The 25006-nt window shown below is 40.1% G+C and overlaps 1 protein-coding gene across 1 annotated transcript in view; it reads right to left on the bottom strand.

Moving 5' to 3' along the window:
- Window positions 1-478: 478 nt before the first annotated feature.
- ASB7 (ankyrin repeat and SOCS box containing 7) overlaps window positions 479-25006 on the bottom strand; it is a 50147-nt gene continuing 25619 nt past the window's right edge. Inside the window, exons 5-6 of the mRNA XM_043554803.1 lie at window positions 17600-18205; window positions 479-2138 (exon numbers count right to left, since the gene is read on the bottom strand). Of these exons, the coding sequence (XP_043410738.1) occupies window positions 1999-2138; window positions 17600-18205 (746 nt within the window). The 3' untranslated portion in view covers window positions 479-1998. The remainder of the gene's footprint in view (window positions 2139-17599; window positions 18206-25006) is intronic.

The raw sequence follows: 25006 nt of genomic DNA, 5'->3' as shown, positions 1-25006 counted from the left end.
CTGGCCATGCCATGCCCCCGATGCTGCAAGTATGTCTCAGTTCTGACTTGGGCACTGGTTAAAAGAATGAGAACACAGTTCACTTCCAAAAGGGATTCTCTCTCTTGGAAGATGGAGATGACCCATTTCTATCCATCAGGTTCCAGTTAGTTTTGGAATGGTTATAAAACTGGCCACGCTCTCACTGGCTCCCCGCAAAAGAGTCCATGTACCCCATCAGCAATCCCCCAAATCATTGTTTCCAAAGCTGCCCGTTCTTGTTCTTCATAAACCTATGCAATGCCTACAGCAGATCAGATACTCCAACACCAAAGCTACTCCGCATCCAAGAGAACAGACTTTGTGCTTGAGAAAATGGCGCTGCTGGCTCTCTAAAAAATGTAAAGCCAGAGTAGATTCTTAATTCTGCTTGCACTTTCCAGATGAAAACGTTTTATACTGAATGACTTAAAACTAGAAATTCAGACGAGAGAAGCCCTTCATCTTGTAAACTTCTGATAACAAATTTATTACTAGTGTGTAAATATTTTGAAATTTCCCAAAGCACTAAGAACAATACTGGGATATTTGAAAAGGTTCTTCTGAAACCAATATGATGACAAATCAAGCACAGAACACATTTCTAAGGGCATCATCATAGATCCCTAATGCTTCTGGAACCTTTCCCGTTGTTACACATTATCATAACCATGTTTACACTGCAAACGTATGCCCAATCAACCCAGAAAATAAAACGACCGTCCAGAAGAGTTTCACTGTGCATAACCTTAAAATGAATAGGAAATGTTTAATTAGCATAACAGGAATTAACCAGACTTACAACTGCGCACCCATTCGAAACTGTACCCTTTAGAAATCGTTTTTTAAACTGGGAAGAGGAAAAAAAAAGAAAAGAAAAAAAGAAAACACCATGAAACCACCCCGAATTATTGAACCGTTAAAGCCAAATGGTTTGACAATATTTTGGACTATTTTTAGGGAAGACTCTACCACCAGGATATGAAATTTTCTGCTTAAAGTGAATGACAAAGCTTACAATGGAAATTGCAACTGACACACTATGGTTCTGCAATTAAAATTAAAAGTAGCGGTTCCTGTCCTTGTGGGCATGTTGGAGCCGGTTGTGGAATGAGAAACATCAAGTGAAATAATGGATAAAATACACCAGAAAGAGTATTGCACGGAGGCACTGTTTTAAAAACAGAACACACTGGCTTTATAAAGTTATCTTCTTTTTCCATTAATTTTTTTTTTTAAAAGCACGATTCAACTAGAGACAGAAGTTGAGTCCCAATGTCTCCGGGTAGTGTACTACAGTTGTTAAAAAAATAAATTAAAAAATAAGAGCACACCAACAGGAAAGCAGAGGTACTGGATTTATGTCATCCGAAAGCTACATTAATTAGGAAAGGAACAGTTTGAAACCGCCAATTTGTACTCATTAAAAATGAATGAGGTGACAGCATTACTTTAAAAATTTCTTCGGGCATTTTCCAGTAGAACCCAGGATCTCCCCCCCCCCCCCACCCCGGGTGGAGCTGTGCCTCCAAACCTTAACAAGTGCTCTGCCGGTTCATACCGTCGTGCGCGCCCATGAAACCATAAATTTGGAAAGGGTAAATTCTCCACTTCAGCCCTGCTTGTGTCATTTTGGAAAAACAAGTTTTGTAAATGCAATATTGTATAGAAAGCTTGGACCTCTTAAACTTGGACCAAGAAACCAAATTAAGACCTTCAAGCATCTGGGATGTGTGTGTGTGTATGTGTGTGTGTGTTTGTGTGTGTGTGTGTTTGTGTGTGTTTATATATATATATATATAAAAAAAATCCCTCCCCTACCATGAAAACCAACCAAACAAACAAAAAACCTAAAAGTGTATACCTGCTTTCTGACTTCACAGCAAATCAGAAATTGCATAGGATATACTTTGTGCAAGGCAAAAAGCCTTTTAAGTATCTGGAATATAACTCCTAATCTTGCTCACAGTTCTGTGTACATCAGATATCGTCAAATTTGTGTTTTAAGTAGTCTTTCATGACCTTGGCAATTGGTAGTTCGTCAAGTAGCTTTAGGTTTTGAAGGCCTATACATTGTCGAATTTTAATTCGGCACAGGTCCTGTAAGTTTCTGGGCTGTCCTAAAAAGACAGAAAAAAAGAAACTGTTACAAAGCTACAAAGTACAGTATTTAAGGCAGGCTTTTCAGTTTTGAAAACAACTGTTTATTTCAGAGGGATGCGCCCCTCTGTGGACTTCACATGCAAAGGATCAAACAGATTCTTACTGAGAGGACACATCCTGGGTACCTTTGTGGGAGGTCTTATTTGATGCTTTTCACAACCTTGGGAGGATAGATATTTTCATCTCTATGTTACAGATATAAGGACTCAAAGTCTTAAGGATGGGAGTAAACTGCTCAATGTCAGATGACCACCAAAGGCTTTTCAGCAGAGACTAAAAACAGTTCTTTTGATTCTAAGGCTGGTATTCTTTCCATTACAAATCAGAATGCTGGTTTTCATCCTGGGATGCCTCTAATATGCTGAGTGAGTCCATATGAACAAATCATCCCTCTGGGCCAAAGTTCCTCCATCTGAAAAGTAAGGGGGCTGAATGAAATGCTGTCTAATGTGGCCCCTGTCATGCTATGGAGCCTGGAGATAGCATGATCTCCGGGGAGCTTTCTCAAACAACATCGGCGCACCTGCTCGCCAGGATTCCGGACACGGCACACCTTGGCTGTGGGCATGAGGGCCTGGACTGCGAGGGCAGGGAGGCAGGCGGAGAAAGCACTCCACACTATTCTGAAGCTGTGTGTCTTCAAACCTCACACCCTGGACATGTGCCAACGAAAACCGCTGCTGCCACTCAAAAGAAAAATTACAAAATCCAATTTCTTTTGCTTTGGAACACTGTATTTTACCAAAAACGACTTAGATGACCACAAACACAGGCAAGAATTCGAAGCAGCAGTGCCTCAGTCGTGTTTGGATTCACATAAATTCTGCTTCCATATTAAATGGTAATAATAACAAAAGCTAACATGCCAAACGCTTACTCCGGGCCACGTACTCTTCTAAGCTCTTAACATACCCTAACTCGTTTCATCCTTTTATGAGGGAAGTACTTTGATCATCATCCCCATTTTACAGACTCCTTGCATCTCAGAGAGATTAAGTAATATGCTCAAAGTCAGGTAGAATGCCATACTTCAGCGGTTCTCACAACTTACTGGTCTCAAAACCTCTTGGCATTTAAAAAATTTATCAAGGACCCAAAAGAACTTCCATCTATGTGGGTTGTATCTATCAATAATTAGGAGGTAAAGCAAATTTTAGAAACACGTATTCATTAAAAAAAGATAAAAATAAGCTCATTACACGTTGCTATAAATAACACTGGCACAAAAATAACAATGTTTAGAAAAATAATACGAAGAATGACATTCTTTCACATTTTTGCAAAGTTCTTAACAGGCTGGCTTAATAGATGATAGTGGAGTTCTCATATATGCTTCTACATTCAATCTGCTGTGCTAAATGCACATCATCTCGTCTCTGGAAAAGTCCACTTACACTCATGAAAGAAGGAACATGAAAAAGGCAGGTAATGTCTCAGTATTCTGAAAACTGTTCTGACCTCAGATAGGGAAGGGGTCTTGTGGAGCTCCAGGGGTCCCCAGGCCCTACATGGGAAACCACTGCTACCCTTAGTACTTTATACCCCTCACTTGAACTGTCCTTGTTTGTAGCAATCGCCATTATTCAAAATTAAGTAATTCTCCATAAATGAAAAGGGCTCCTTAAACTGCTCTGTAAAAAGCCTGTATGAACATGTGCTTTCCAAGAGTTACTTAAGACATGGTCTCTTGACAGAATCGCAGAAGCTACTGCTTTCCTGGAAATGCCTGTAAAACAGGTGCATGGGTATCTACGGATATCTGCCCTGGGATCTATGTGAGGCTGTGACACATACACACTCATGTGTCTCTCGCCAAGATTTGTCTTCTCCATTGTCCAAATCTTTGCTAAAAAAGCACTTCATTAGGATTGACAAAGTCAGGTTCCCCATTAGATACTCTAGAGCTCTCTTCTACTACAGCACTTAATAAGGTTATGATTTTACATTTATTTGGTGACTATCTATTAATGCCCACTTTCCTCACTATGTCACATGTTCCATGAGGGCAAGACCACTTCTGGCTGCCAAGGAAGCCCAGTGCCTGACACAATACTCCATAAATACTAGTTGAATGAATAAATACTTAACAGCCTTGTCCATAAGGGATAAACCAGCCAACTTATTGCAAAACCCACCCATGTCAACAGCAAATCATTTTCTAACCTGTTTTGAATTATTTTTCACCACCCTTCATGGGCTACCATTAGGAAGGGAATAAATTATCATTGTCATTTTTCAATAAATGCTTACAGTATTTGATCTGCAAATGCAAACCAGAATAGGAGTTAGATATGAACCTTCTTTTTTTTCGAAACAAAGAATCTGATTTTGCTAATAGATGGCAGGTTCTTTTCAAACGGAACATTAATAAAAGGAATAAGCTCAATGTATTCAGGCAAAAAAAGCAGGTGAGGACAAAGTTAACATGTATGAGTATACATGCGCACTTAAATGAAAACATACCATCCAACAAAGTAGAAAAACTATGTTACTGGAATTTGCTTAGCTAAGGAAAAAAGAAGGGATTGAGACAAAGGAATATTATGTATGGGGATCTTCTGATAGTCCTGTTTTGTGGGAGACCATGCTCTCCAAAAGTAACTACACCTTCGCCTATGCCTCATGCTCTTTTTGTACAGACTGAGAACTACCACCATTAAGGTGCCCTTTCCTTGAAACTATGGCAGAAGTGATGTTATGTGACTGCTATGGCTAAGTCATAGAAGGGGACACGCTTTCACCTGGCCCTTGGGACATTCACTCTGCGAACACAGCTACCCCCATGCCACGAAGAACTCCAAGCAGTCTATAAAAAGGAACTGAGGTCACTCACTGCCCAACAGCCCTGGCTGAGCTCCCAACTGCCAGCACCAAACTGCCAGCCATTGGAGTGAACCATTTTGAAAGTGGAGAGGACCCAGTCAAGTGACTCCAGATGGAGCAGAGAAGCAAAATAATCTACCATTACTGTGTGAAGGCACTAAAATTTGTAGCATTCGATAACTGAGATCCTGGGACCCGGAAGCAGGGTGTTGCCATTAAAAAAAAAAAAAAATCTAAAATATGTGGCTCTATCAGTGGGACCAGGTGGTAGGGAAGGGCTCTGAGGAGGCTGTTAGGGCTTAAAAGAATGTTTCAAATGTTACTAGAAGCTGGAGGAAAGGGGAATCTTTCATTAGTGGCAGAAAGTTTGGCAACACTGTCCCCTGCTGTAACGTGGAATGTAGTAAATGCCCTAATGATCTGGTTAAGAAGATTCCGCAGCCAGAATACTGGCTCTCCTCATTGTCTATTATAAAATGCAAGAAGGCAAAGATAAGCTAGCAACTTTAATCCAAGGGATGCAGCTACAGAAATACTATCATCCTCAGAAGGTATCTCCACACGGGCCTTTTCCAGGGAGAGATGTACTTTCTATGTCTAAATATCAGACAGTTTTACTCAATTTGCTACTGATTTCCCTTTTCCTTAAGCAGTTTGTTGTGCTGTGGCAATCTTTGCCTATCTTGGGACAATCTGATTTTTTAGAAATTTCTTGACCATGTATAATCCCTGTCTGCAGAATGGCCTTTAATGGGAGAGGCTTATCTTGGTGGTTAAAGGCATCCACCCTGGAGCAAGATGGCCCAGGTCTGAGTCCTGGCCCCACCACTTTCAATCTGTGTGGTCCTAGGCAAGCTACTCAGCCGCCTGCTTCAGATTCTTCATCCATGAACCAAGGATGGTAACACCTACATCACAGGCTTTCTACCAGCATAAAAAGTAAATTTTGCTAACATGCTCATGGCACAGTAAGAGCTATTTAAGTATTTGATAAATAAATATTAAAATGGTAATTGTAAATACTTGTAAGGATAATGTCTACTTCTCCTTCCCAGAAAAGAAGAGGACTCTTCTTGGAAGCTGAGGTCTCCATCTTCCTGGTGTTAAGATACTGAGACACCTAGCTGACACCATGGGAGCAACTGGTAATCCATTACGGGGAAAAGACTCTGGGCAACATGACGGAAATGGCACTCTGGAAATCACTGCGTGACTTGAGTCAAGCAGAGGTGTAAGAGCTTTGTGTAAACAGCTGTGCAGTGACGACGGGAGAGATGTCCTTCTACAACCGTGCCACAAATACACAAATACAGATCTGAACTAATCTTGCCATGAAAAGCAGGCTAAATAGTAAGGAGTGGTAAGGACTCCTTGTTGTAATTACTGCTATTTCTAAGACTAAGGAGCTATCTTTTCAGGAGTATCATTTTAGGAATGGAAGGTCATGATGGAAAAAAAAGTACTTATTTTGTTGTCAATACATCACTCAAAAGTACTTACGGAGCACCTACTATGTACTCAAAAATGCACCGCCCAAGGATTAAAGGGGTGAGGGGAGAGGAGGCAGCAGTGGCAGAGGAGAAGAAGGCAGAGGAAGAGAATAAAGAGAACGAAACCAAAACCAAAACCAAAAACAAAAACCCTCAATACGCACATGCACAGTGTTTATTAGGTGTCTCAGAAAATTATTCCTACCCTACTAAATAACAACTGCCTTGTCCAAGGGATTGTAACAGGGGAGACCTGGCGGGGGGGGGGGGGGGGGAATCTCACAAGAGTATAATTTAAGGAATCATAAACACTTGGGGAGATGCAGAAACACTATAAGGTGTTCACACTAACAAACTACAATGGAATTGCATAACAGTTCAAAGGGCTATTAGTCTTTCCATTTGGTAAAGAAGCCCATCATTAGTAATAATTGGGCTGGTCTAAAGTAGGAAATCAGCTTTTGAAGGATCTGGTCTAGGATAAATTACAAAACCAGGCAGCAGCATAATTTAGAAAATTAAATGTCCTAAACCACCTCCTTTTGATATCACCATTACCATATTTATGATAGGATAGACAAAACATTTTTGTATAAGCTAAGTAAAGAAAATGAAAGCACAACAAAGGTCCCAGTCTTCTTTGGGAGAAAGGGAGAAGAGGCTGGACATTTCAGAGGGGAGGGTGGAAAGAAACACAAGGAAAGACTGAACCTCCTCTGGACTGCTTTATACAATCCAGCTTGTCCCTTCAAGCAACTCCCCACCTCAGGTCAGCATCTGGAATGGTCTCCCAATACTTCTGTTTTATTTCAGCTTCCCATTTTAAAATCCTACTATAAACATGTTTTATTCCTTTGCTCTTCTCTCTGAATTCCTTTCACAGGGACTCAGTATGAAATGTGTTCAACAGGGGCAGCTGGGTGGCTCAATCGGTTAAGCGTCCGACTTTGGCTCAGGTCATGATCTCACAGTTCATGAGTTCGAGCCCTGGGTCAGGCTCTGTGCTGACAGTTCGGAGCCTAGAGCCTTCTTCTGATTCTGTGTATCCCTCTCGCTCTGCCCCTCCCCTGCTCGCACCTTCTCTCTCTCTCTCTCTCTCTCTCTCTCAAAATAAATAAACATTAAAAAATATTAAAAAAAAAAAGAAACGCGTTCAACAAATCTTACTTCATAGGACAATGGCAATTTCTACCTTGCCTTAAAATAAAAATCATGGTATTGTAAAATAATTTAAGCTTTAGAATCCAAATATATACAATATCAGCCTTGATGACATCTGTCCATTGGTTACATTTTTTTCCACAGGCTAAGTGAGCTTTGACCTACATTCTTCATTTGCACCAAACAAAATATTGCTTCCTAACAAGTGACAAATCTCTAGAAGCCTACGTTAAAAAGCAGAGTGCAATATAGGGGCACCTAGGTGGTTCAGTCGGTTAAGTGACTCTTGATTTTGGCTTAGGTCATGATCTTAGAGTTTGTGAGTTCAAGCATTGGGCCTGCAATGGGCTCTGGGCTGACAGTGTGGATCTGCTTGGGGTTCTCTCTCTCCCTCCCCTGGCTCATGCACACATGTGCACAAACTCTCTTTCTCAAAATAAATAAGTATTTTTAAAAAATTCAGAAAGCAAAATTAGTATCATGAAAAAAAGTCAGAATAAGGTAATACTTTCTATATCAAAGAACCTTAAAATGTAGGATAAGTTGATTTAGAACTGTGTACTATTTATTTCTAAAAGTGATTTTAGTAATTGGTACTGAAAAGCCTATCAAGACTACAATGTAGATGTCTGGCAAATTCCCAACTTCTTTGGGAAAAAAAAATCAATAATTAAAAATCACCTTAGGTAAAATGTGTTACATAATTGATTTCTCCAAAGAGTTACACTAGGTAACACTGTTTTGATATCATCCTACCAAAAAAAAAAAAAAAAAAAAAATCAAAGAAATTGATTAAAGAAGCATTTGAAAGAAACACAGGAATAAGGGCACCTGATATAAAGGTGTTGTTTTATGTGATCATCTGCTGACATGCCTGTCGTTCCATTAGATTTAGCAGAGAACACCACAGCCTAAAATTTTCTTAAAATTAAAAAAAAAAAGTCATGACCTGTATTCTTACTTTTTAAAGTTCGAAACTGTTTTGGAACTTTAACTTTGCAGCTAAAACATAGTGTTTGACTATTTAAATAAAAACACACTTCAGATTACTGCAGTGTTTATAAAACAGTGTTCTTAAATTTTTTTTTTAATGTTTGTTTATTTTTGAGAGAGAGATTGACAGAGTGGGAGTGGAGGAGGGGCAGAGAAAGAGGGAGACACAGAATCCCAAACTGGCTCCAAGCTGTCAGCCCAGAGCCTGACACCGGGCTTGTACCCACGAACCATGAAATCATGACCTGAGCTGAAGTCGGACACTCAACTGACTGAGCCATCCAGGCATCCCTAGAACAGTGTTTTTAAACACCTGTGATGCTGTTCTAGAAAGTAACAAGCTTACGTACTTGACAGATTTAAGTCTCCACCAAAACAGTTTACCCAATTCATTTCCCTTCTACCTAATCTTTTTTTCAGAAATATAAGCCATTTAATTTCTTAAATTATACAATTTGAAATACAACCCAGTCCTATCTTTTACGCACCACTGAAGCATACTGAGTGGTTGCTTCAGGTCTATGAACAGCATCTACTGGAAACACAGATCACTGCATCAACTTGGACTCCTTAGGACAGTAAACACAAACCCAAATAGCATATTCTTTGCCGTAAGAAAAAATCTATACCAGAGCTTGCCACAGGAATAAAAGATGCTGTGTAATTTGTTCAGCTGTTTAGTGAACAAAATAAAATGGTTAATTTACTGGACTTCTTGCGCCTTGGATATGCTGCTCTCTAGAAGTGGGATCTAGAGTCCAGGGTACTTACTAATCCTCCAAATTAATCTGAATAATGAATCTGTTTGCCCTCATGCATCTGACAGAACCACAGTTTTACAGACACACTTCAGCAAACACTGATCTCTAGAGATCCTAAATTGTAAATATGCTGGCATAGGGCAAGTCGTAATTTAAAGCATTTCATTTTATCCAGGCATTGTTTTATGTGATCATAGAGAAAGAGAAACTGTAACTGCAAAGAGAAATATATCAGAGATTCACCAAATTTGAAAACACTAGGCTAACAAGGTGTCCTTAAAAATTTGAATAGAGAAGTTATACATCATTAGGTCTCAAAGTTTTTAAGTTTTATGGCCTTTATGCACTCTTAAAATTGGAGCACCTCAAAGAATTTTTGTTGTGTGGGTTACATCTATCAGTATTTGCCACTCTTAGAAATGAAGATTGAGAAATTTAAAACATATTCATTGATTCATTTAAAAATAACAGTAATATGGGGTGGGGGGTGCCTGGCTGGCTCAATCAGTGGAACTTGTGACTCTTGATCTCGGGGTTTTGACTTCAAGCCCCACGTTGCATGTAGAGATTACTTAAAAAATAAAATCTGAAAAAAATACAACAAAATAAATAAAATAAAAATAACAGTAAGATAAATTCATCATCACTTGAAGTAAATTTTGTGGGGAAAAAGAAGCTGCTTTCTAAGATAAAAAAGGTTTCACGAGAAGAGTGGCACTGTTTTACATGTTTTTGCAAATTATCTCTTAAAGTCTGGCTTTATAGAAGACAGCTGGATTCAGACAGCTGCTCCTGCATTCTGTTGTGATATGCGGTGTTGATTGAAGTAAGTGAAGAACACCCAGCCTCACATAACTGGAAAGGGAAGGAATATTTTCACAGCCTTTTAAGATAATCATCGTCTTTGATACTTCACCAAAACTCGACAAGTGTTATTTTTTTAAAAGGTTAGTTGCAATAGGAAATCTGAAACAAAATCAATGAACCTTTTGTACTCTTTCACATTAAAATCCATTGGTCCATCTTGCCCTTTGAACAGTTCACTACTTATGAGATCTTCCAAATGCTGGCCCATTTCATTACACGGTATCAAAAAATCACTTTTGTTAGTATCACTGCTGATCTCAAAAAAGTCTTTACGTATTGGGAACGTACCAAAGTCACAGTAGCAAACACAAGCTTTTCAAAATTCTGATTTTCACTTGAAAGCTCAGATTTTATGGCTTGCCATAAATACTGTCAGTTGTTTCCCTTAGGGTGACAAGGAAATGTCTGCCAAATATCCAAGGTGAAATGGCTGTAAGTGTGGCTGTCAGTCGCCCTTCCAGGTAAAAATGGGTGTTCCACACACACAAAAGCTGCTGGTGCAGCTCAAACAACTCAAAGGAGTGCGTTTCCTCAGTTCAATCACAGCACTCTGCAACTCAGTAAGAATACTTTCCATCTCCATTCCACAGAATATTAAAAAGGCACACACGCAGAGGGATCAGATTTAATGGGATTAATTTTAATGCTTCGTCAAAGACATCCCTAAATGGAACTGGAATCTTCTTTAGTGAGATTGCCCGGTGGTGAAGAGCACCAGGACTGCTGGTACCCTTGGGGGCCATGGCCTGAGGAGCCAGCAGGTTCACCTACTGTTGCATTCACACCCAGTCAAATGTCAGTGCAGTGAAAGAGGCAAATCACGTAGCGTTGCTAGGAAATCTGTTTTGCCTGCATGGGCACCTAAAACGGTCTCAAGGACCCCCGGGGAGTCTGCACTGTTGCACATAAATTGTAAAATAAAATCTCAAGCAGCAGGAAACCATCCCCTTTAAGAGTGGTTACTGGCAAGAATTTTAAGAAGGGAGAGACCCCAGAGACTATGGTCTGATCCCCCCATGGTTCAGAGGTGGGGCACTGAGAACCAGGGGGAGTGGGGAGGCCCAGCGGCTTGCCCAAGTGTTTTTAGTCAAGTCAGACACAGGGTCAAGAACCCATTAGCCCCTCTCTCCACCATTAGATACACCTAATTTAATAGCACCTCTGACACAGGCAGAGCTGAGAGGTCTTCAGAATGGTAAATGGGAGAGATGTGCCTCTCAATTCCAGTGGGCAAATCACCACTCAGCCCAAATGACCACGGATAGGATGGTTTTCACATTGTAAGTAACAATGATAAAACTAATGAACAGACTTCCAGTTTCAGCTCCCAAACATGTCAAGAGCTTGGAAGTCATCACTCCCATCCTCATAAGAAGGAAAAGCTGAACAAGCTCAAAATCAATGACTTCCCTTGGACCAGCCCACCCGTGAACAGACCTCCCAGGGCAAACGTCCACCACAGCATCAGGAGAGAGGAACAAATCCAGAGAGTCACTGCAGAGATGTGTGTGCCTGGTGCAGAAGAGGTCAGAGCCCTGAACTGGCAGAAACACTTAAATGATAATTTTGATGAATTACCTGAGGCTGTGTGTGGACTGGCCTGACAGTGAGAGCCCCCACCTGTTCTCTCAGTTTTACTCAGGAGCCCCACCAGGTTCTCACAGTGAGTAGCTGATAAAAACCCCTTTGTGGTTCTAGCAAGGGAGGGCAAGAATAACCATATGACCTATGCCCAGAACCTTCTCCATAACAAAGGCCTGTTCTCTACAAGGAAAGACATTACCAGAGTCTTATCCCACCTGGAGAAAGAACATTTCTCTGACTTCAGCCCCCAACAGGCTTTCGGTCTCACCAAGGGGTGTACGTGTTGAGGAGGAGAAAGATGCGGGGGCGTGAGGGGGCAAACTAAGAAACGCTTATGAAGGCCACAGCCCAGGGACACAGGCCCCTGGATACGCTGAGATCTTCATCTGTAGACTGTAGACTGCTAGCCTCCCCCCACCCTGCCTCCACAGCAACAGGGGTCCAGTGTGAGGACAGTGGACTACAGGTGCATGTGAAAGAGCCGCGAGACGCCAACACTTCCGAGAAGCCCAAAGTCAAGAGGGGAGACAAAAGCAAGGACGCAGGAGTCTGAAGCCTCCGGCACCTACAGCCTTGGCAGACACAGCACACAGCCCAGCTCCTCACCAGGTTAACACAGAACCTGACATTTAAAGGCCTATTTACCTCAGTTCCTGTTACCTGATCCATCATGCCTGGCTTCAATAAAAAATTACAAGACAGGCTAAAAGGCAAGAAAAAACAACAGTCGGAAGAGACAAAGCCAAGCATCAGAGCAGACTCAGCTATGACACAGATGCTGGAATTATCAGACAGGCAATTTAACTATGATTGCTCTTTTAAAACTAACGAAAATATTTGATGGTGGTGGTAAAATCTTGCCTCTCTAATGCCTTAATGAAATAGCAGCTCTGCAGAGGTAGATTCCACACAGTAAGTATAGACGTGGATGTCACTGGCAAAGTAAGGAATGGGTGACGAGCGCAACCTCTCCAATAGCTCTTGACCTTGCTGCTTGCACAAGTCTTTGATTCCACTTTGCCTTCGGAACATTTCCTTCTTATGCAGAAAGGGTAAGCCCTACAATTGAAGGATTTCCTCAGCAGGCAGCACAACACGGCACCCGTTCTTCAAACAGTCCAGCCTATCAGACATGGAGGCTGCCTCCTCTCAGGGGGCGCTCTCCAACAGGGAGTCATCTTGTTCAAGTGGCGCTCTCTAGCAGGGAGACATCTTGTTTACTGCCCTCTCTACTCTGACTTGACTCTGTTCTCTAAAACCTTCTTCCAATTTCCACACCCTTGTGCACAAGGAGCTGCAGGTACCAGTTCTGTTCAGTCCTGAGGCCTTCTCCTGCAGAGGTGGCTGGCTGAAGAAAGTCCATGGCGACCACATGTGTGATCTGTGCCTGAGCATGAAGAAGTAGGCTTTCCCCTGAAACCAAGTTCCTCACTACTTCTCTCCGAACAAAATTCCAGGCATGCAGGTAATTAAAATCCCTTTTTGTCTCCCCATAAGTTTAAAAGTTCTTGCTGGTCAATGCCTGAGGTTCAGCTTTCCTGTGGAATTCCTCTCTCTTCAAAGATTTTACATTCCGAATAACTCCTTCGTCAGTAGGTATGTTGAGTAGGGAGGGGAATTTACATTATGGCACAGGGAGATGATAAGGGGTAAAAGAGCACTGGATTACAATCTGAGTTTGGTTATTATTTAACCATATCCTCAGGGTAAACTTTACTGGTGAAATAGTCTTTATCCACGTTTAATACTGTACCTGTTTTAACATTTTCTTGTGCTTGCCCTTTTTCTATTCATAAATGTTTACTTTCTTTTTTGAATTGGGCAAACATTCCTACAATGTTCTGCTCTTCCCTCAGGCTGGAGAATTTGAGTCCATTTCCATAGACCAGAGCTTCTAGGATCCTCTTTGCTCCGTAATGGTGTTTGACGCTATGTGCAAATTATTCTCCTTTAATTACCTGTGTTCATTTGCACGATCCTGAGAATGAGTTTTTCCTTAAATTTTGTGCCCTAGGCACCCGCACCCCACTTGCCTCACCCGAGCCTTGGCTTTGGTGCAAGGGGCTGTTTAACTCCTCATCCAGGGACTCAGCCCTAAATGGACCTCTCCCTACCAACAAATGGGTGTCTGCTGCAAACTGTCTCCACTACCATTTCTACCTGTGATCAGTCACACCTGCATTGTTCCGTTGTTCACTTTCTCGTTTTTTTTCCAAGTAAAAGAACTAAAAGAACAGAAACTGGCTTCTCTAAGCTGGAAACATCTTTCCTCCTGCAAAGTGATCCACATTCTTGTTCCAGGGCACAAAGAAGCTGCTCCTTCACTTGACTGGTTTTCTGGAGGAGATCATGTCGAGTTCCAGCCATTCTAGGAAACAGAAGTTTCTGGAAGTCTGGTTGCAGGTGAACAGTACCAGCAGTTCTTCATGGTGTCTGCCTCTACCCACAGTCAACAAGGCACCAGCAGATACTAGTTTATACCTAAGCCACTCGACCTGTTCTGTTTCTATGCGGTTTGTATCAGAGTTTTTATGGCAATTTTTCTAAAAAGCCACAGTAGCTTTTAGATTCCATAGGATTATAACTGTCTTGAGCTCTTCTAACTTAAATAAACTGCTTCTAGTCACAATGGTGCAATGAACAGTAGAAGAGACTTGAATAAAGACCACCAAGTGGCATTTCTGCCATCCTTATACCTCAGGGGTCTCAGATTAGAAGCCAACAGCTCGGTGCCTGGTGCTCAATGGTGTTGTGGAGGCCAGGAGGAGCTTGCAGATTTGACTTAGTGCTCCCTGAACTATCCGACCTTCCTTCACTCTGGCTTTCAAGAGAGCTCAGTAGAGAGCTCCAAAAAGCATCAGTTACAGTTGGTTCTTCTAACAGATAATTACTCACTAGGAAAAGAAAATCTAATAAATGATGCACAGGTCAAGCAGAAACGTTAACTTTGGTTTTGGCAGGAAACGTCACTGGAGAATCAACAAGGAATGGACTATGTTGAGGCACCTGAACACAACGATACCATAGCCTTCAAAAGGTTGATGGCCCTTCACTTCTGAAAAGCATACCAAGTTTGCTCGGCCACCAACCACCAGTCAACCAGCTGACCCACATTTCCTGAGGGCCTACCAGGTACACAGCTCCACTCTACATGTAGCAGGAGATCTCAAATACGAAGAGGCAACCCCGTAACTCTTTCCACGTGCCCCTAATTTTAAAGGTACCTGTGAGTTTTCTCTGTAACTCAACAGTCTTGCTCCCCAGAAGCACTCTGTGCTGTAACTCAGCAGCTCTGAGGCTGATGGGAAAGGGCAGCGCCCCCCATCCCTCCTTGGGTCTCCATATGCAGACTACAGAAGAGTCCACCGAGCTGAAATTAGGAAGCAAGGGGAGAATAAGAATCTAGGGGATTCGCTCTATTGGAAGCAAGCCAGCCTTTGCTGTTCATCCACTCCCGTTTAATTATTTTATTTAGAAAAGTACACATAGCCATTAAAATGTGCCAGGCACTGCTTTAAGTGCATTATAAATATTAACTCATTTAATCCACATGACAAGCCTGTAAAACAGATATAATTATCCTAATGCTAACAAGAGGACACTGGGGCACAGAGCAGTTGGGTAACCTGCCCAAGCTGACACGTGGCAGAGTCAGGGCTTGAGTTTGGGCCGCCTAGCTCTAGTTGATGCTGTTAACTGCCGAGTGAGGTATTTAACAAAAGGAGCTGAGGCATTTATGTATATAATATGCCTTCCCGAAGGCAGTCACGCTAATAAAACCAGGAGTCTCTAGTGAGAAGTTAAGACAAAAATGACAGCAAGAACACAAAGATATTCAGAATGTATAAAGAATAAAAGATACTTCACAGGCTATTTACCATGACAGAATCCTAAGCTCAAGTTCAAGAGTAATCTTCTCTCTCATAACACCAATACCTCTCCCAGTCTATGCATGAAGACTGCTAGAAAATTTGCTGAAAAGAATCAGCACTTGAAATTTCACAGCAAACTTTTCAGAAAATGTGGCCTGTATCTGAAGAGTCAGAGTAAACTGGTGAGGAACCAACATACAGAACACCTCCCATCTCTCCAGAGGTCCCGTGCCTAGAAAGCTCTCAGCAAGGGACCACCTACCAATCAGCCCAAAACACCTCTCCCAAGGCACACAGACCTGTACTGTGGAACATGGGAAACACCAGGCGCTTGTAATTACAGTCAATACAGTTAAATTAAAAATTCAGTTCCTTGAGGCACCTGGGTGGCTCAGTCGGTTAAGCGTCCAACTTCGGCTCAGGCCATGATCTTGCAGTTCATGGGTTCAAGCCCCACGTTGGGCTCTGTGCTCACAGCTCAGAGCCTAGAGCCTGCTTCAGATTCTGTGTCTCCCTCTCTCTCTGCCCCCTGCCCCCACCCCTGCTCATGCTCTGTCTCTCTCTCAAAAAATGAATAAACATTAAAAAAATTCAGTTCCTCAGTGGCATTAGCCATGTAACAAGTGTACAACAGCCACCATATTGGACAGCACAGACAGACCATTTTCAGACCACGCAGAAAGACCTACTAGACAGCACACGTTAGATCCTGAGTGTGATTTCTTTTTATGCTTTAGTGTGTATACACCCAGTGGTGATAATGTCTTTTCCTTTTTACAAACATACAAAATTCAAATTATACTTCATTTCTAGACTGCTAGAAAACTTGCTGAAAGAATCTGCAAATTTCTACTCCCAAGTTCAGTTCCAAACAAGGGGGCAGATTATCTACAAGGTCAAGTAAACTCCTTTCCCCTTGGTACCTGGTACCCTAATTTCTTCCTTATTAATGACTGAAAGGTAAAAATCAGGCGAGGAAAGAGGAATTCACTAAAAAGTGCAGCAGTTGGTAAAATCATATATTTTGTTTATAGACTTTAGCTTCATGTTTGGAAGCTGAGCTCTGAGACACACACTCGACTAGTCACACAGGACACCCAGCAAGAGAAGGAGGCAGTGTCCGCACAAACCAATACCCCTGCTGGAAAAATGATGCAAACATGTGCACCACAACATGAGGTAGGTCATATGCCTCCAGGCTTTAAGAAGAAGTGCCCACACAAAACCATGTCGAAAGTGGAAGTCATGTGGACCAGGGACGGTGGCACCAAATTTCCTACTGACAAAAAAAATCTTTTCTTACAACAACTTCTAGCATCCTTAACCTGCATTATTAGTATCCCTAAATCAGGAACACTGCTGTTCATCTCATGTGGGGTCACATCATAGGAAGCCAGCAAAGAAACAATAAAACGGTGAGCAACAGCTTAGCAAGAAAGCACAAATTCTAGGACACTTACACAGACATAGAACCTAAAATCCCAAACTCTCCTTCTCATTCCTCAAGCTGAAGTCCATGAAAGCCTGAACGACTATGTATATGACCAGCAAGAACTGCTTTGTTCTAACACAGATCTTAGTGAATTTAAAAATTTCTCTTCTCTCTGTCCTTTTCTCCATTTCCTATCTTAGCCTATATACATACCCCTGTTACTTTCAGTAACACAACTGAATTTGTATGAAACCTTGTGATCTAGAAGTTTCTTTTTACTTCAGATGAATGAAGTAGAATATTAATAATAACTTATTAATAAGCAGGGCTAATAGGAATCATTAGTGTCTGGTCATTTTAAGTAGTGAAAACATCTAAAGCCCCTCAGAAGATGAACATTTTAAATGCAATGACAGTAATAATGAAATTACATACTTGTGACTTCTTGTAAGAAATCCAAACATGGTCGACTACTTCCAGAAATACTTATTGAAACAGCCAATGGGGTCTGTCCTTCATAGTTCCTTGTGTTTGTGTCTGCTCCATAATTATATAACATCCGTGCACAAAGCACATCATCCCTAAGGGCAGACAAATGTAAAGGAGTCTGTCCATCTTCTAAGCGACCCAAGTTTGTGTCTGCTCCTCTCTGAAGGAACATTCGGCAATAAGAGTGATTGCTTTTGATCACAGCGTATCGCAGCAGGAAACCGTTCTGGATGTCAATGTTGGCATTGTGGTCCAGGAGGATCTTCACGCAGCTTGACCTCTCTCGGATGATAGCGAGCTGAAGTGGTGTTGTGCCTTTATCACTGAGCGGGTCGACCTCCGCCTTGAACTCCAGTAGAAGTCGGACAAAAGAGTCCCTCCCATAGTGAGCAGCCACATGGAGGGGAGTCCAGCCGTCATTACTTTTGGCATTAATAATGTCACTCCTGTATTCAGACTCTAACATCAGGCGTGCGATCCGGGCCCGGCCATGCATAGCTGCGTAATGAAGAGCAGTGAAGCCTCCGATCAAGTCCTTAACTGTAGGATCAGCTAGAGTTAAAACCAAAACGAAAACATTAGCAGACTTGAAGACAAAACAATGGTCTCTACCATGGCACAGGGCATTTAAGACGTTTCCATAAAAATTGCGAAATGACTGAACATTATAATGAACATCAAGTACTTCTTTCCTCAATTGAAGCATAGTTTCATGGAAAATAAATTTTGGTAGAAAGTTATCAAACCTGGGTTAACAGAATGAAAATGACTTACAAAGTATTTAAAAGATAGATGGGCAAAAACAGAGAGTTCAGATCGCCACATCCCCTCTCTTGGCTAATTTAACCAATTGCTTTTGGCTACTCAACTCTCTCATCTCTGTATTGTTTCATGTTTCTCTTCTGTTTTGAACTTTTTGTTTTATTTTCTCTTGTGTTTCTTGGTCTTAAAGAGAAGCATGTGTAGCAACATCTGCTGCTCTAAATTACGGATGTACTGTGGTCTGGCAGGCCATGTTGTTTTAGGGTGTATTAGGTAAAAAAAAGAAAAAAAAATTTTCTGTGGTCTGTAAAAATTCCAAAGCATGTAAGATATATGTTAAGTGATCTTGATAAATCATGTTTTCATAAGATAAAAGACTATTCTGGATTCTTAGTTTTACAAGAATTTTGGAGTTTATAAGAATTAAACACCACATTGGGTGAAAAATTCGGAGAAACCTCAGCACTGTATAAATATTATTTTCTAAAACAGTTCCAAAACTCTCTCCTAAATGGATTGATTTCTGGAGAGAAAGAGAGAGAGAGAGAAATGGGAGGGGGGGGGGTAGGGGATGGTGGGAGGAGGGAGAAGAGGAAAGAATAAAAGAGAAAGAAAAGCAATAATCTATCTGCTATGTCACTGACTTGTCACCTGCCCCCAATCTCTCCTGAAAGCAAGGGTCAGTTCTGTATAGCTCTCCTCCCGCTGGCCTTCCGGGGCTGTGGGTAGAAGTGCTCCTTCCTACTATGTAGGTCACTGCCTGGAGGCTAGCAATTTCACGTGAAAATAAATTGTTCAGACCTAACTACTTAGGATTAAAATGCTTTCTCCTTATAAACATCACCCTTAATTTCTGGTTTGTTCATGAAAGAGAGAAATTCATGAGTGTTTTTCAAACAAACGAAAAGCTTCCCAAGTTATATGATTAAACATTCAAGTACTGTTTACTAAAATGTTATTTCATTCCAAACTATATTAGGACAGCTGTGTCCCTCAGGAAAATCTGTGAGGCAGAAAACTATATATAAAATATTAATAATACTATGGAGAATAAAAATGACAATTAAGAAGTAGTTGCTAACAAAACCTGTAAAAAAGGTTAACATTTTATGTAAGCTGTATCAGTTGAATTTATAAAACCACTTAGTATAAACTGACAGTACCCAAAGGTTGTATTACCATTTAAAGAAACTAAGAGTATTCCATCTGCCTTGGCCTTCGCTAAAAGAAAAAGATACAATACCTATTTACTCTGTGACTTAAAAAAAAAAAAAAAAAAAAAAAGCAAGAACATTTAAACAAAGCATTTTGCTGCCATCTGCTGGTATCAGGCATGAACTTCAGCTACTAATGTTTTCATTTAGACAGCTGACACTGAAGCCTTCACATCTGAAACCTACCTCCCTTATATACAGAGACCAAGTGAAGACAGGCATGAATCTAAAAGAATACCTTTAATTCAAATGAAACAATGAATTCTGCCAAGACTTCCATTTCTAATCTATAATGAGCAGCTTCCGACATTCTTTCTTAACTTGTCAGATTTAAGAATACCTTCTTTGATTTCTCTCACCTTTTTTCATCCACCAGGGGTGTCTTTAAGGTGCCAGCACACAGTCTTGTGTGCATCCTATACTTGCTCTATTTGACAGTTAAGACTGAAAATATGTTACGTGAAATGGCACTAGCATCTTTGGTTTTCCACTTTACTACGTCTTTTTTAGGTGCTACTTACATTTTGGTGCTATACTGAGCTAGGAAAAACAAAGATTAACAGATACAACAAGGATCTGCTCAGTCTCAGAAAAACCATGAAAATGCATTAAGTAAGCACACGCTGGAAACACAGCACAGCAGAGATGTAAATTAACAATGCATGAAATTGTATACTTACTGTCCTCAAGGAATTAACAAATGGGAGACAGAAGACCAATGAGGATGTAAACGAAGATTAATTTAAGAATTATTATTAGCCAGCGCAACAGATAAGAAAAAGATCTCATTTGTGATAGTAACAGAAACCACAGAAATCTAGATAGAAAATAAGAGATGGAGCAAGGCACATGTCAAGACATTTCTTTGAACTCAATTCACTTCATCTGTATCTGCTCAAATGTCCCTTCTGAGAAAAAACTTTCTCTGAACACTAACAGAGCAGCCCCACCCACCTCATTACTTTGTCTGCTTATAGCAAGCCTCCCTCCCTCCAAGGTGCAACTTACTTTATTTTCTATTTTTATGTTTTTCAAGTGCAACTTATTTTAAACAAATTATAGCATAGTCTCAAGAAATCCATTTAAATCTACTGAAAAAATTTAAAGTGTGTATAAAAAATGCTTCCCACCAATAGGATTTCTTTTTTTCCAATAGCTTGACTGAGGTACAATAAAATCCACTCACTTTAAACGGAGGTTGATGAACTTTGACGAATTATATACAGCCATGTAACCACCACCACAATCAAAATATTTCCATCATCTCAAGAAGTTCCTTCCTGTCTCTTTACAGTCAATTCCCTGCCCAGACTCTGGGTCCCAGGCAACCACTAAAGTTTTGCCCTTCCAGAATTTCATAGAAGTGAAATCACATAGTGTGTAGACTTTTGTGTTTGACTTGTTTCACTCAGCAAGATGTTTCTGAAATTCACCCATGTTATCAGTGTGTATCAAAGGTTCATGCCTTTGTATTGCTGAACTGTATTCCATAATATGGATACACATTTATTTATGATTCACCAGCAGGTGGACAATTGTGTTATTTCCAGTTTGAGGCAACTATGAATAAGGCTGCTGTGAACATTCACAACCAAATCTCTAAGTGCATATGATTTCATTTCACTTGGGTAAATACCTAGGCAAGAACTGGCTGGGTCACGTATTAAGTGCATGTTTAACTTCCCAAGAAATTGCCACATTGTTTTACTAAGTGGCTATATTTTCTCATAACTGAGTTTATAATTTAATTGTGTATATATTCTGGATACAAGCTTTTTGTTAGGTATGTTTTATAAATATTTTCTCCTAGTCTCTTGATTGCCTTTTCTTGTTCTATATGGTTTTGTTTTGTTTTTTGAAGAGCAGAAGTTTTAAATTTTGATGAAGTCAACTTTTTTTTGTTTATTGCTTGTGCTTTGTGTGTCCCATTTAAGAAATCTTTGCCCAACACAGTATCACATAGAATTTCTATATTTTCTTCTAGAAGTGTTATACCTTGTTTTTTAAATTTGAGAGAGAGAAAAAGAGCATGTGTGAGTGGGGGAGGGGCAGAGAGAGAGGGAGACACAGAATCCCAAGCAGGCTCGGTGCTGTTAGCACAGAGCCTGATGTGGGGCTTGAACTCACACGAACCGTGAGATCATGACCTGAGGTGAAATCAAGGGTCAGAATGAGCCACGCAGGCGCCCCTAGAAGTGTTAAACTTTCAACTCATATTTAGAAGAATGACTTATTGCTAGCTGATTTCTGCGTACAGTGCGATCAGATCAAGGTTCACTGTTTTCCACACAGGTATCTAGTTGTCCAGCACAATCTGTTGTAAAAACTATCTTTTTCCCAATGATTTATGCTTGTGCCACTGCTGAAAACCATTTACCATACACAAGTATGGGTCTATTTCCAAACCCTATCCTGTTCTATTGACCTAAAAGTGTATCCATACACCAATAGTGGCTTGTCTTGATTACTGCAGCTTTACAGTAAGTTTTGATAGCAGGTAGTATATATCCTCAAACCTTTTTAAAAACTTTTTGGCCAATAAATTTTGGAATCAACAATTTCTTCAAACCTGCGGGATTTTGATTGGAACTTCATCACCTCTAAAAATGGAAACCATCCCGTAATACTTTAAATAATACTGATTCTTCCAAACATGAACATGAAGTATCTATTTATTTAGGTCTTCTTTGATTTCCATCAGGAATGTTTTGTACTTTTTCAGTGTGTAGGTCTTGCACATCTTTCATTACATTTATTGCTAAATATTTTAAGTTTTGTTGGTATAGTAATGCAGTTTCAAAATTTCATTTTCCAAGTATTAAGTGCTGATATAGAGAAATAAGGTTCATTATATACTGACCTATGTATTGTCTACCTAACTAAATTTTAGTTCAAGCACATTATTGTATATTTGTTATGCTAGTCTATGTACACAATTACATTCTGTGTGAAGAAAGCTTCATTTCTTCCTTTCCAATCCACAGGCCTCTTATTTAAACAAGAGTTGAATAAAAGTGGTAAAAACATCTACTCTTGCCTTATTCCTGATCTTGGAAAGCAATAGGCAATTCACCATTTACTATGATGCATATTATAGCTTTTCTTAGGTGCCTTTCCTTAGGTTTTAGAAGTTATCTTCTGCTTCTTGTTTGCTGAGTCTTTATTGATGAATGGGTATTTCATATTGTCACATGCATCTTCTGCATCTATTGAAATGATCACTTGGTATTTACTTTAGTTCTATAGACAGTGGAAATTACCATGCTTTTCATATCTTAAACCTTACATTCCTGGGGTAAACTGTAGTTGGCCATGATGTAATATTCTTTTTGTTGTATACTGATAAGATTTGCTAGTATTTTGTCCAGGATTTTTTTTTTTTTTAATCTATTGGCACAAAGGATACTGGTATATAGTTTTCATTTCTTTCAGTGTCTATTTGGTTTTGTATCGGGGCACTGCAAACCTTGTACAGTACATTTGGAAGTGTTCCCTTAGAGTTTGGGTAGTGCTGTTATTGTTTATTTTTTTTAATATTTGAAATAATTCAACAGAGAAGGCAGCTGGGCCTGAAGTTTCCTTAGTGAAAAGTTTTAATTATCAACAAAATTTCTCCAATATAGGGCTATTAAATTGTTTTATTTCTCGAGTCAGTTTTGACAATTTGCGTCTTTCAAGGAACTGGTTCATTTCTTCTGAATGGCATAAAGGTGTCCATTATATTCCTTATTACCCTTTTAATGTCTGTAGGATCTGCCCATACATAATACTGGTGATATGTCTTTTATTTTCTTCATCAGTTTTCCCCATCATTTTCCCATCTTCGATCCCACTGATTTCTCTTCTATTATTCATTCCTATTATTACTTTGGGTGTAATTCCAGCAGTACATAGAAACTGTTCCAATATAGCTCTTTTCCCCTCCCCTCTCCTTTGTGTTACCATCGTCAAATATATTACATCTCTACATAAGCCTAACAGCAGTTTTATACTTGTTTTATATTGTTGTCTTTAAGAGATGAAAAGGAGGAAAATACATTTATACTGTTTATGGCAGAATGATTCTAAGGTGGCCCCTCCCATAATCCCTGCCTCTTCATGTCCATGCCTTTCTGTAATCCTCTCCCGGCCAGTTGTAAGCAGAACGTAGGACTTCCTTCTAACTCAAGAGTGTGGCAAAGGTGATGGCCTGTCACTACTGTGATTGTGTTCTGTTATATGAGATTCCATCTTGCCGGCAGACTCGCTATAGTGACTCTCCTTGCTGACTTGATGAGGTAAGGAGCACGGGTGGGAAAGCCTACAGGACAAGAACCTGCAGCAACCACTGGAACCTCTAGCCAACAGCCAGCAAGCAGCTGAAGTGCTCAGTCCTAGAAGCCCAAGGAAATTAACCTGGTAACAACCTGAATGAGCTTGGAAGCAAATTTTTCTCTACTCAAGCCTACAGATGAAAACATTCTGGCCAACACTTTAAAACTGTAGGGTAATAAATGTGTACTGTTTTAAGCCATATGTTTGTGTAGTTTGTTGCACAGTAATAGAAATGAATATACTGTTTGTTAGATGTACCTGAGTGATTACCTTTACCAGTGATCTTTATCTTTTTGTATGGAAAACAAAGGACAGTTTTGTTAGACATAAAATTCTTGATTGACAGTTTGTTTTCAGCAATTAGAATATGTTATCCCACTGCCTTTTGGCCACTGTTGTTTCTTATGAGAAATTAGCTGTTAATCTTACCAAGGAATTCTTGTACATAATGAGATACTTCTCTAGGTGCTTTTAAGATTTTCTCTTTGGTTCTGGCTTTCCACAGTTTGACTACTATGTGTATAGATGAGTTCATCCTACTCGGAGTTTGCTGAACTCCTCAGATGTGTAGTTTAATATTTTCCATCAAATGTGGGAAGCTGTGGCTATTATTTCTTTAAATATTTTTTTCTGCCTCTTCCTCTCTCTCCTCTCTTTTCTGGCTCTCCCAATATGCCTCAGGCATATGTCAGTATTCTTGATAATGTCCCACAGGTGTGTGGGGCTCTATTTTTGTTGTTGTTCTTTTTTTATATGTTCCCCAAACTGAAATAATGTCTGTTAATCAATTTTCAAGGTCACTGACTCCTTCTTCTGCCAGTTCAAATCTGCTGTTAATTACTCTAATGAATTCTTCATTTTAGTTATTGTACTTTCAGCTCAAGAATTTCTATTTGGGGACACACACATATATTCATATGTATGTAAATTCTATCTCTGCATTGCTAGTGTCTATTTGATGAGTCACTGTCATCACATTTTCCTTTAATTCTCTGAATGTGGTATCTGTCCTTAGTTCTTTGAACACATTTATAATAGCTGCTCTGAAATTTTGTTAACTAAG

This window comes from Prionailurus bengalensis, chromosome B3 (genome assembly GCF_016509475.1).
Source record: "Prionailurus bengalensis isolate Pbe53 chromosome B3, Fcat_Pben_1.1_paternal_pri, whole genome shotgun sequence".
In the NCBI taxonomy this organism is placed as follows: domain Eukaryota; kingdom Metazoa; phylum Chordata; class Mammalia; order Carnivora; family Felidae; genus Prionailurus; species Prionailurus bengalensis.
This window is presented reverse-complemented; position numbering and strand designations above follow the sequence as displayed.